General features: G+C 37.9%; 1 protein-coding gene across 1 annotated transcript in view; it reads right to left on the reverse strand.

Annotated features, from left to right (window-relative positions):
- dlgap2 (discs, large (Drosophila) homolog-associated protein 2) overlaps window positions 1-13,633 on the reverse strand; it is a 179,785-nt gene that overhangs the window by 48,698 nt on the left and 117,454 nt on the right. The window contains exon 4 of the mRNA XM_015396322.1: window positions 697-765. Within this exon, the coding sequence (XP_015251808.1) occupies window positions 697-765 (69 nt within the window). The remainder of the gene's footprint in view (window positions 1-696; window positions 766-13,633) is intronic.

Here is a 13,633-nt window from a genome sequence, read left to right on the forward strand (position 1 = left end):
CTAATCAAAGCATCTTTATACACATATTTGCTTTAATCATGGCTTGTGGCACATTTCCAATGATCCAGTTACCCATAAAGGCTAGATTTGTGATGAACTGAGCTGTGACCTTTTCAAAACTTTAGTTTGAAACCTAGCCTTTAAATTTCTTTATGATTTTATTTCTAAATGAAGTGGTGTGTTCCCTTATCTTATGATGCAGTTCTAAAAACAAACAAACAAACAAACAAACATCCAAGCCATTCAAAGAAGTGTAACGTTTAAAGTAGGGTTAAATTATACACAAATGCCTCTGTTTAGGCTGAAGTTTGTACTGGATTTTATTTTAGGTTTTTAGAACAAAAGGGGCGAATAAAATTACATGCCTCACAATTCGGTTTTTACTGAGTCAAAATGTTGAAAATAATGCTTAGAAACCCAGTAAAATGGGAAAGAATTTTAAGCAGTGTAAATAGTTTTATAAACTATGATATGTACTATATAATGCCATTATTTCTACAGCATTATTGTGTGAATAAATTGTTGATAAAATCTGCTTTATTTGAGTTAAAAAGCCTCATTGGTACATTGTTCCTTGACCCTTCATTTAATAGGGCTTGTTCTTCTTTTTTATGTCCAAAGTGTCAATATTTAGCATATCAGTGGAATCTGATCGCTGAGCACATGCCAGCAACAGCTGAGTAAGCTTGTATTCACCTTAAGTCTGCAGCAAAATTGGTGATGTAGTTATGCATGTCACTGTTGATTTTATCCAGGCGGTAAGAGCTGTGGGTAGAAAAAAGAACAAAGTTACTGGGTTCTGCGTGTGGTTGCTAGATGGGATGGGTTTCTCAGCAAGACTCAGATGATGATAATACAGCTCTTAATGGATTTTGTATTCCATGGAATGTTTGCTTGGAAGTTTTCACCAAAGTGCTGCAAACATTAGGGTGATACAATATTAACAAGGCGGCCCTAGCATGATGACAAAACAAGGAGAGTGTCACAGTCAAGATGAAGAAAAGGTCCAGAATAAATAATAAATAATGTGTATACAAACACCAGTGATGTATAATGAGGATGGTGTTATTTTTGTAATCGCACAGAGATTATATCTGACCGACAGTATTTGAAGATGAAATGCTGTCTGCTCAAAACAATCAGACCTAATCATAAACCACCATGCTCACTCCAGTAAGTGGATAATCCAAAAAACATCCTCCTGTGGTACTACTGCAAAGAAATGTAATAATGCTTTTAACCCACTAGATCAGACAGAAGCGAGCAGCCAACGGTTTAAAATGTGCATTACCCTGCATGTAGAGATATTATCATTAGCTAAATGAAATCTATTTTGAGAATGTGTTGGAAGCTTTTTATCAAATAATGTCATAGCAAATTTTCCTCTAATGTTTCTGATTGGTGCTAATGCACTTCCATTGTCTGCAAATATCAAGGCAAGGGATGACGAGGAAGGACACAATCACCTGCCAGCAAAAATGTGTTTTCTTTCAATTATACAAGAATAAGCAGTACATTTCCTAAAGTTTATTTAAGGAAAAGAACTTCATAAAGTATCATGAAATTTTGAAAGAAAATCTGCTAGAAAAGGGAATTTGTGGTTTGTATTTTTTGGGGAAAAAATACACATCAAAACAGCTTCTGGAAAATAACTTTTTGGGGGTTTCCAGATTAATAGAAAGACAACATAATTTTTTGTCTTTTGGTAATTCAGAAAAATATTATTGTTTTTTTGTTTTTATATGAAATTGTTGGCCAGAATAAATAATTCAAATGAGATATACCCATACACCCGTACACTTGTAAATGCATATTTTATCCTGTATAGCACTTCTGGATAGATGCTAACTGCATTTCGTTGCTTGTACTTGTGACAGTGCAATGACAATAAAGTTGAATTCTATTCTATTCTATTCTATTCTATTCTATTTAATAAATCAAATGACTTTAGGCTTCAAACATCTTTGTTTTCTTAATTTAAAAGAATAAAAACTATTTTTAATAGCAAAAAACAATGCTGTTGAAAACCCAAATTCGATACTTCCTCTTGCTGGAGTTTGTTTCGGAGGCTTTGAGCCTTTAAATGTAGGGAGAGGAGTTAGGGTTGGGTCATTCCTGCTTTCACAAGACTTTTTTTTCATTTTAAAACGACAAGAGTCAAAACAGGTAACAGTAAGGCTAAACAGAGTGCAGCTAAATTTCTTTACTGAATCTTTGTATGTCAAAGAGCAAGGGTCTTCTATTCTAGTCTTTAAGGTCTAGCATCCCACACCTTTTAGATAAACTGCTTCCAGAGATCAGTTGGCTGAATTACCTCCTCAGTATGCAGTCAATTCCACAGAAGTGCTGTTAATGGCCTAATTATTTGACTCGAAGTGGAGCCATATCTAAAAGGTGCAGGATATCGGACCTGGAATTGAAGAACCCTTTCATAGAGCATCAGTCATCTCAGAGCTAAGGGAATAAAATTCTAGCAAAAATACACATAAGGAATGTTGTTGCTAATCTATGCTGTTGAACCTAGTCAAAATGTCAACCGTATTCATTTGTCTTTCTTTAAGAATAAATGCAACCTAGTTCTTTTAAGCAACTGCTCTCTCATATGCATGTGTGGCTTGCTAGCCCCTTTGTTCCCTGTGTTAGTAATGTTTAAAGAAGGCAAACAATAATGACTGCCTTTCCAATATCCTGTTGTAGTAAAACAGTAACTCCATGTCCAGGAAGCCTCAGTTCTGAGAAAACACACAAATAGTGTCCCAATCTCCGACTGGAACTCTCATCAAAGAAGGAGATTAGTAACTGCTGCGCCATCATTCTGACAGAGTCATGGCTGCATCCAGCAATACCGGACAATGCTATTAACCTTGAGGGGCTCACGCTAAACCGCGCCGATAGGTACAAACAACAAAGCGGTAAGACTTGGGGTGGTGGGCTCTGTGTTTACATCAACAACAGCTGGTGCAAGAACGCTAGATCGGTCACCAGCTCCTGCTCTCCAGACATTGAGTTTCTTACTGTTAACTGCAGCCCTTTCTATCAGCCCAGGGAGTTCAGTGTGGTTAGCATCACTGCTGTTTACGTGCCCCCCAGTGCTAATACAAAAGAAACCATGAAGACTCTATACCAGGCTATCTCTGAGCTCCAATCTGCACACAGAGGGTATTTTCATCATTGCTGGGGATTTTAACCAGGCTAACTTGAAGACTGCTCTCCCTCATTTCTACCAACATGTGGACTTTGCAACTAGGGGTGAAAACATTTTAGACCTGGTTTACTCTAACATCAAAGATGCATTCAGATCAGCCCCCCGCCCCAACCTCAGTTAGTCAGATCACCTATCTGTCATGCTTATCCCTGCATATACGCCCCAGCTAAACAGGGCTAAACCGACAGCTAAAGAGATCCGTGTGTGGTCTGAGGGCGCCATGGAGACATTCCAAGACTGTTGTGAATGCTCCGACTGGAACATCTTCAAGGCTGCAGCAACATATGACAACCCCAGGTTCACCACCAATCACATCGTGAAGTTTGCAGACAACACCACAATGGTGGGCCTTATCAGTGATGACAACGACCAGGACTACAGAGAGGAGGGGGAGCAGCTGGTGGACTGGTGCAAAGATAACAGCCTGATCCTGAATGTTGAGAAGATGAAGGAGATCATCTTGGACTTATGGAAGAACCGGCCTAACCACGCTCCACTGCTTATCAACAACTCAGCTGTAGAGGTGGTCAACAGCACCAAATTCCTGGGGGTGCACATAGACACCCTCACCTGGAATGTAAACACCACTTCACTGATCAAAAGGGCCCAGAAGCGCATGCACTTCTTGCGGAGGATGAGGAGAGCCCACCTGCCCCCACCTATCCTCACCACCTTCTACAGAAGCACTATAGAGAGCGTTCTGACCAGCTGTCTCACTGTTTTAAGCTAAATTTCATTTTGTTTACACTTTTTTTTATAAAAAATGACAAAATAAATCTGTCTAAGTCTAAGTCTAATAGGATAAATATATGAGAGATACTGATGTAGATCAAAGGTAGGAATGAAGCACAGTACCAGCAGTCCAGAGGCAGAAGCACAAGGAGAAATATATTGCAATTAATCATACTACGTCCATAGTAAAGGCCAAGCCAGTAGCTTGGTTACAACACTGTCCACATCCCCACAGAAGCCCTCCATTGCTAGACCATCCAGCTCTGATCAGAGGAGACCTCTGTAGATTGTGAAGCCCCCCCTCGGTAGCTGTCATCGAGCTTCAGTGGATATCATAACAACTAACGTTATGCTCTCTCTGCTTTTTCTTACAGTAGCTTTGCCTTGTCTGTTTCTGTTTGGCTGCGACACCACCCTGGAGAAAAATATCAGCTGTGCTGCCATCAAGACCTTTGTTCATAGATGTTCGAGATCGGCCTGTTTTTCAGTGTAGTCCTATTTCTCTGACTGTGACTGGCTTGATGTGCTCTCTTCATCCGCTGACATGGGAGTTGGCTCGGAGCTTGCCCGGCTATTTGTTACCTAGAAGGAGCCGGCTTTTTGCAGTTTCCTTTTGTATTTCTGCTTCTTTCTCCTTTAACCCCAGTCGGCCTCTGCAGATGGCCGCTCACACTGAGCCTGGTTCTGCTGGAGGTTTTTTCCTGTTAAAAGGGAGTTTTTCCTCTCCACTGTCGCTACAAGGATGCTTAGTGTGAGGGATTGCCTTCGAGTCAATAAGTCGATGCAATCAATTGGTGTTCCTTAGATAGAAAACTTTGAATCAACTTGACTGTATGATCTAGTGAACTGTAAAGTGCCTTGATATTATATGTGTTGTGAATTGGAACTATATAAATAAACTGAGTTGAATTCAACTAAGAGGAAAGGAAATCAGCACGGTACAGAAGAGCAAGCGAAATGCAGCTAATCCTCTTTCCCTGCACCAGGACCCTACATATTCATCCCTGGTGTGTGCATGTGTATCAGCTTCTGATGGAAGTTGAGAGCTCTGGGCATTAGGGCTTGCAAATGCCACAGTACTCAGTGTCATTCAAATACAGATGATTATGTGTTAGTAGAAGCCTTTTCAAGCAGATTATTATCCAAATTATGCGTGACACCTCGGCTTTGGGCGAAAAATCAATGGACTGGAATAATGCTGTGACCTTGAGAACTTTAGGAGGCAGGCTTGTATGCAATCTCATTGGGATGAGTAATTACAAAGCGTGCAATGAGGATTTATTTATTGCCTGTGTCAACATCAATTAATTATAAACATGCCAGAAGTTATTTATTCATGTATGACAAAAAATATGTTCTGTGTTTAACAAAAAAATGAGTTTCACTTGATTTGATTTTGTGATGAAACAAAAAGTCACAGACATTAAAAGACAGCATTACAGCGATGTTCATCTGAGCTTTTGAGTCAATACAGGTTATCAGATGTGAGACATGGCTGGATTCATAATCCTAATGGGTAAAAGTGAGATTTCACAAATGCTTCTGAGTCTATCAATAATAAAGTGTTTAAACACATTTAGAAGGTCTGACTCTTGCAAAAGAACAAAATTGAAGTAAAAGTAGATGAGCTTTACAAAGTTGTTGGATTTGAACTTTAGCTCACAGAAGCAGAGCTAAGGATGGGTACATGAAGTTAAATTAAAACATCCACTGACACCTAACATCCAGTTCAAGCTGTTCTAATTCAATGCATCCATGATTCTAATGTGTTTGTTCTTCATTGGTCGGATGAACAGAGATCCTGTCAACTGTAAGAGTGACAGAGACCTTGAAAGAAGAAGAGATGGAGGGGAGGTGACACAAATTGACAGCCTGTTCTCACTTTTGCATGATTTGCTTTAGGCAGATATTGCTGTCAGATTTGAGTTTGGCCCATCAGAGCTACCCCAGAGGGACATCAAATTGCTAAAAGCATTTAGGACATCTAACCTATGTACCTCTTGTTTTTATTTTTTAAACACAATCAAATTCCCAGCAAGTCAAATGAACCATAGTATCAAAAAGGTTCCAATTCAGATAAGTTCCAATTCTGGCCTGGCAGGTATTGAATAATGTGTTATAATAAGGTTAACTCATAAGTTCATCAGTTCAATTAATATAATTGATTAATTGAACAATCAAATAAATACAATACAATAACAGTTAAATGACTGTTTTAAATCCTAAGGGGATTTGTTTTATAGGTTTAATTTTGTCAACATCCTAGTTTGACTGTATAAGAATATCTCCACTAGAGGGCGCAGGTGCCATATGTCAGCAAGGTTGGTACTTTTTTCAACTAATGGACATCAAAGAAGAAAGCTTCTCTAGAAAATGTACTGTAGTTCTATGTGAAATGTTGTTGATGCATCAGTTCGGAAGTAAACTTATATATAAAACTACATAGGAACTTGTTTTTTTTTTTTCCTGCAAGATGGGACATTTTCAGTTAAATCCATGAAAATTAAATCCAAAACAGTATGTTTGGTAATTGAATGGTTTGGTCTGAAAGTGTAGACAGAAACCAAGATAGGATACTACATAACTGGCTCAAACACAATGACTTAAATTTCTTTTACTTTTTCTCCTGCCCTGGGTATTTTATGAACGTGACACATCAGATTCAACAAATGATCATTTACGTCAGTAAATGATCGTAAAGGATCCTCATAAACGTGAAGCAGTCCATCTGTGCCTAAGTGAGCGGCATTCCCGAGAAATGTAAATCTGCATGAATACCGCCCCAACAAAACTATAAAAGGCTACATATAAGTAGGAGGACTACGACTTCCCACGCTTGCCAGAAGGTATTCATTCATAGAAATGACGACAAAGAAGGAAAACTGCTGAGACCTGCTGACTGAGGCCTAAACAGCAGAATTAAAGGACCAGAAAAAGCCAAGTAGTGGGAAATAAATTACAAGAGTTGTTAATGATGTGGTTGCACTGTTAGAGAAGTAAAAATAAAATAAACAAATAAAAATAATTTAAAAGAAAAATCCTTTGATCCCACAACAGTCAATGAAAACTACTGACTGAGGCAAGAGGTGCAACATAATGATGTCAATGTCGCCATCAACCAGCACAACACAGCAGTCCTTTTTGCACACATGCACACCTGTATTTTACATCTCCAGACCATGTCTGTCAGCCCTTAAATCGCACTAACCATCTCTCTCATATAAACTTAAAAATGTTGATGCCATATCTGTAATTTGATTAATTCAGACAGACCAAAACATCCCACCTTTTATGTAATAACAGAGCCAAGGAGCTTCCAATGGAGTGAAATGAATGCAAGCCTATCTGTTAGAAGAGTTTCAAGCAGCAAGTTGCTGAACTTTTTCAGAACTTTTCATCAATTTTCTGTCCCTGATGTTATTTCAATGGTAGCTTGATTCTTTCTTTTGACAAAGTGACAATCAATGACACCAGTGCCCTTGGATACCACCATGCCAGCTGCAGGTTTAATGACCAATGTGCCCTCTACTTTTTGTGTCTGGGGAAAAACAAGCCCCCTGAGTAGACTGAGGACCAATTGAGCAGCATCAGCTAAGAATGTTGTTGCCATACAACAACATTCAAACATGTCATAAATCTGGGATCATAGCAAATTGCATGGCTTATTAAAAGATTAAGAGATTACAGCAGCAATATCCATTAGTTTACTTCTAATTTAAGTGATAAGGCCCACTTAAAATGAAAAAAAAAAAAAAAAAAAAAGAGCAGATTTCTTCATCAGATGTGTAGTTTGCTATATGTAAGAATCCAGCTTTGGTCAAGGTGAGGATCCTGCTCTGGAACAAATTAAACAATACACCATTCAGACATAACTTTTTGTTCACTTTAAAATATTCACATTTTGCACAATGAAATGTGAGCTGTAGTTTGTGATACAGTATAAATTCCTGTAATTCTTCACATGTACATTTTTTAATTACACAGTTTTTTAGCATATCTATCAATTATTTAACAGTATAATCAATAATTTCATGATTACGGTCCATAAATATATATAAAAAAATAATAATGTCTTTTAAATAGGAACAAATCTGGCTTAAATTGTATCTAGTTATTCAGGTCTGTCCTTCTAAGTTCTTCAGTGGTTTTCCAAATAGGCTGCTTTAAGACTGTATTTTGGATGCTGGTTTGATATGATTCATTAAACTAAATCTTTCCCAGTTAGCACTGGATGCTTGAAATTTAGCACAAACATTCACAAGATTTCTTTTAGCTCCTATTTGTTACATTATATGAAAATTTCATTGTTCTGGAAGCCTAGACTGGTAAATAATTTGGGCCGTTATACTGTATATTGTTCTATATGTTGGATTATTTCTTTATCTGTACCGTACCTCTTTGATGCACTGAATAAGGAAATTTGTTGAAATTTTTTAAAGGACACTGACATTTAATTAAACACTTTCAAATCCAAATACATATTCTAAATGTATTAATATTTGTTACAAAACTAATGGGATAGTGATATTTTACAGTGGGTTTGAAGAGTAGATTGTATGCCATATGGCCGGCACATCCAGCATGGAGCAGGCTAAGGTAATTTGTGTTAGCACTGATAATAATGAGTACTATATATATGTTAAGCAAAAAAAAAAAAATGTCCTCTTTTTTATATTATGCAATGAAATTTGGGGAAAAAGACAGTTCTTTCTCATATGTTCATTGATGGGTTTAAAGTTGAAAAGTAGATTCAAGATGATGCAGAAAAAAATGTGATGCAGGATGATGCAGAAAAAAATGCTTGGAATGGGGCTTTGCTTGTTGTAAACCAACCAATCATTGCACAGCTCATCTAAATATTCATGAGCATTCCATAAAAGGAAGAAAACCTGTTGTTTCATTCTGGGGCTTTTAACCAGGCTTATATTAGGGCGCATTGAACAGTAAATATGCCATTTTCAGCCCAACCAATGTTACACACCCTATTCAGAGACCTTAAGGACCAGCACCAAATACCCTATATAATCATTCTATGACCCCTTTAAGGCACAGATGCAAAATGCTGTTTGAGGCACCGCCAATAAGGTAGTTGCCCCATTATACTGAAGAGATGCTGTTTTATATGAGACCCTATTGATGTTTTATAAATGACAGTCAAGGTAAAGACATGATTGCTTACAATTTACAACTATCCACCATTTAGTTGGTCTATCAAATTAAATTCTAATAAAAATAACAAAAATCCGGGGTTGTTCAAGGATCAGATCATGAACAGTTTAGTAAGACCAGTCTCCCCATTGAGCATCTGTTTCCCCTTACAGTAAGTCTGAATAAAATTATACCAGAAAGCAGAGACAAAATGAATTGAAAATACCCAATACAACAAGCCTCCATCAAATACACTGCAGAGGGGGAGTTTAAAGACAGACTGTAGCTAAAGGGTGAGGTTTCACATTAGAAGGTTAGCTCAGGGAACAGTGCCAGATGAGGTTGATTAGAGCAGCAGCAGGGCATTGTCCAATCAATCTCTGGGTTTCAAATGCAGCCATGTGCTGAGGGCCTTGGACAGCTGCCAGGTGCCCTACACAGGATGTCCATTCTAGGACATCCAATGCATTTTTTTTTTTAGAAATCTCATTGAGTTAAGTAGGTCCAAGAAAATGCAAAGCTGGGATGGTAAGCATGTTGTCAGTCTGCTGGTTTGAGAGGTTAGCTAGCAAATGCTTCAAATAAAATGTACTGCGGTTGAGTAATGCTTTAAAAGGTTTGTTTTGCTTTTAATTAGGGTGTAGGTATGTTTTTTTTAAGGAATTTGTAACACGCTGAGGGGTACTGCTAGATTCAAAGGTCACATTCCCAAAAATCAATCTTCTATTGCTGTGATCAGGAAAAATATCACACAACACCACATCTGCGCATCCTTCTTCAAGTGGATTTGCAGGGATATAAGGGTGGTTCAAACGATACCCTTGGGGACACTTTTGGGGCTGTAAATGAAAGAACCAACACACACCTCTTCTACAGATTCAATAATGCAGCAGCTTCTGTCAATGGAGTCAGAGGTAGGCCACACAGTCTAAGGCATGCTGGTCAATATCTGGCTTTTTAGCAGAGCTCAGCAGACTCCCAGTCTAAACCACGGAGTGAGCCGTTTATTCAGCGAGGCCTTGGAGTACAATAACAGTTATTGATATCCCTTCCTGCCGTTGTATCCTCATAAATCATTTACTGTTTACAGCTATTCAGAATGGAGAGTGAGGGGGCGCTTTACATGATATAAAAAAGCAGGAAGTCTCGCTGTGGCAGCACCATACATTATAGTGTAATCTCGGAGAGATGTTAACAGAGCAAGATGACTGCATCTTCTGAGACAAATATCATAATGATCCTCCCTGATCCCAGCCCACAGCATTCGATTTACCATTATACATCCACAGAGGGAAATATCTGGCTTATTATGGGGTTATAAAAGGAAACTATTTGACAGTAATAGTGTGTCCGCGGGTATTTTTTTTTTCTTTTCTGACATCATGCAGAGAAAATAAAGTCTTACCATGAATCCTGTTTTGTGCAGCTGTTTTAATACAGTGCCACTCTCTCTCTTGGTTTTGTTTCTCTCTCTCTCTAAACTACATACTGTGCCTATTTATGTAATTTACAGTAAATCAAATACAGGTTGTTTGTTTTGGTATTTTTTTTTCTTTGAAATTTCTTTTCAGGAATTTCTTTATATAGTATTTTCTGACTTCTTGGCAAATTTCTTAAACCTACTTTTTAAATATTTTGCACATGTTTGGCAATAAAAAGTTCTACTGGATTCACTTTGTATTAGTCTTTTTGCTGCTTCACAAAGGTAGGCAGCAGCTTGACAAAGCCATGATTGCAATTATTTTACATACAAGTAGTATGCAGTTCTTCATATATACACACATATCAATTTCAAACAGATGGTATCGGTATCAGCCGATACTGCACAGCCAGGTATCGGGTATCAGGGCCAAAAAAGGGCATCGGCTGCTACTTCTCTGGAGTTCCTCCCTGGCTAAGTCATATTCGATGGAGTGTATCTGTACACAGAGATGCTTAGGTCCTTCCAAAGAAAGATAAACTGCAGTTAGACTAGGATCTGGCTGAAGGGATTTCACAGATGGTTGCTGGACCGTGTTTCACGGTTGGGATAATTTCAAGCCAAAACTTGACCCAAGTCCTGCCTTGATGCCACAAAGAACAGCCGGGTCCCTTCAGGCTCTAAGATTTCCTTGTTCTCTAATATGATATAAGCATATTGTACTTAGCTGTAGTGGATACAAAATGTGGTTACACTTATTATAACATAGAGTACTAGTAATTAAATTGTTGGTTACTCTTTTGTGAAAAGAGAGAAATTCAGACACAGACTTGAGCAGACCATGCAGTGCGAACATGTAAATGTAAATCCCTTCATTGTCCCATAGTGGGGAAATCCGTTCCCTGCATTTGGACTCATCCTTTTGGGAAGCAGTGGGCTGCCATTGTGTGGCGCCCGGGGAGCAATCAGGGGTTAAGGGTCTTGCTCAGGAACCCAGAGTGCAGGCTGTAGGCATCAAACTGGGTACCTGCAACCTTCTCAGAGCATAAGCACACTGCTCTAACCCTCTAGGCCAACACTCCCCTAATCCCACCAAGCATTCTTATCAGTTTCACTAATCCACTTCCACTGTGGATGTTTGTACCTGTCATGACAGGTATGTTTGGGCAGAACCTGCACTGAGCTATTGCTCAATGTGGATTGAATAAAACCGGATGTGAATAAATGTTTTATTTAATATAGTATTGAAATTAAAGACAGCCAGTCTGTGCACCTCTGCTCAGATTAAACACTATCAGTCAGCACAATGGTGTATGCCACACATATAGAGTGTATCTAGCAGAAGCAATAACATAAATAAAATAAATATATTTCTTTACATAGGGTTTTCTTTAGGGATTTGCTTTGGCCAACATTCAAATTTATAGCCTTTATGTAGGTTAGGACTGGTTTGGCTGGATTTACCAAGCCCAAAACTGAGATTTTTTTTCTTTTTTATTACAAACAGGAAGCAAAAAAAAAAAAAAAAAAAAAAATGCTGTATTTTAGTTTTACCCCATCAATGAATATAGCCTCTCATATTCAAAAATCCATAAATCACTAAAATGCTTTTCGGTAAAATGTCAGAAAGCAACAAAGTGCCTTTGACTAATTAGTCTGGCCACTCTACCATGAAGCCTTTATTTGTAAAGTTTTGTATGGTCAACCTTCCTATTAATATAGCCAAAAGAAACCAAATAGAAACTAAAGAGGGGTTCTAGTATTCTTTAATTGGGACCGGGAAAGACAAAACAACTCTCTCTGGTCAGGCGTAAAAAGTGTTTTTGCAGATATTAACTGCAAAAGTTTTTTTTTTATAAAATGTAATTTTTAACTACAGTCTAGTTCTAACTTTGTCTTAATTTCCTGATTTTTCTATAATATGGCTGTGATGGTAAGACCTTACAATACTACATTGTTTGTATGTGTATATATATTTTATCTCTTTTTATTCTTATTTTTTGTCTTTATTATATTGTATAGTTAGATGTGTGTATATATTATATAAAACTGTATATATTATATAAAACTGTGTGTAACAAAAGTAATTTCCCTCTGGGATTATTAAAGTATTTCTGATTCTGATTCCCTCTAGTGTGGGACAAAGGGCATATTTCTATCTATTCTATTTGATTCTATTCTATTCTGTGTTCTATTCTATTCTATTAAAATTCAGCTTATTTCTATAGCACCAATTTAAAACACATGTCATCTCAAGGCACTTTACAGTTCACCAGATCATACAGTCAAATTAATTCAGTTTTCTATCCAAGGAAAACCAGTTGATTGCATCGACTCATTGACTTGAAGGAAATCCCTCACACTAAGCATGCATTTAGCGACAGTGGAGAGGAAAAACTTCCCCTTAACAGGAAGAAACCTCCAGCAAAACCAGGCTCAGTGTGAGCGGCCATCTCCCGAGGCCGACTGGGGTTCAAGGAGACAGAAGCAGAGATACAAAAAACAACTGTAAAAGGCCCCGTCCAGGAAACACAGCCAGGCAGACGAGCTCCAAGCCAACTCCCATGTCAGAGGATAGAGAGAGCACATCCAGCCAATCGCAGTCAGAGAAAAAGGACTACACTGGAAAACAGACGGATCTCCAACATCTATAAACAAAGGTGTTGATGGCAGCAGCACAGCTGATATTTCTCTCCAGGATGGTGTCTATTGTATTCTGTTCTATACATTGGCAAAAATCAATGTTTAACTTAAACTTACACATGTCCAGTGTACATTTATATTTTTACCCTTATTTTATGCAAACAAATAAAGTTCAGATGGCTAGATGTAACACAGTAGGACTTCAGTCGCAGAACCAGCTTAAGGAGGAGCTGAGAAAATTAGATGCACCGTGGCTGAATTTTTAAGGGTTGAAGAAAAGCTATTGGATACATAATATTATTATTATGATAGAATAGTATAAATGTTTTAAATTTAAAAAATTGCCAAAATGTGAGGTAGTGTAAACCCTTTAATGTGGTAGGGAATGTTTTAGAAGATTTTGTTGTTTGCAATGACTGTTTCAATAGCTGAACAGAAACACACGTCTTCATAAGCTAAGTGAGCATGTTTTTAGTCACCTGAAA

The sequence above is a fragment of the Cyprinodon variegatus genome, unplaced genomic scaffold, assembly GCF_000732505.1.
Source record: "Cyprinodon variegatus isolate N-32 unplaced genomic scaffold, C_variegatus-1.0 Scaffold27, whole genome shotgun sequence".
Lineage (NCBI taxonomy): Eukaryota > Metazoa > Chordata > Actinopteri > Cyprinodontiformes > Cyprinodontidae > Cyprinodon > Cyprinodon variegatus.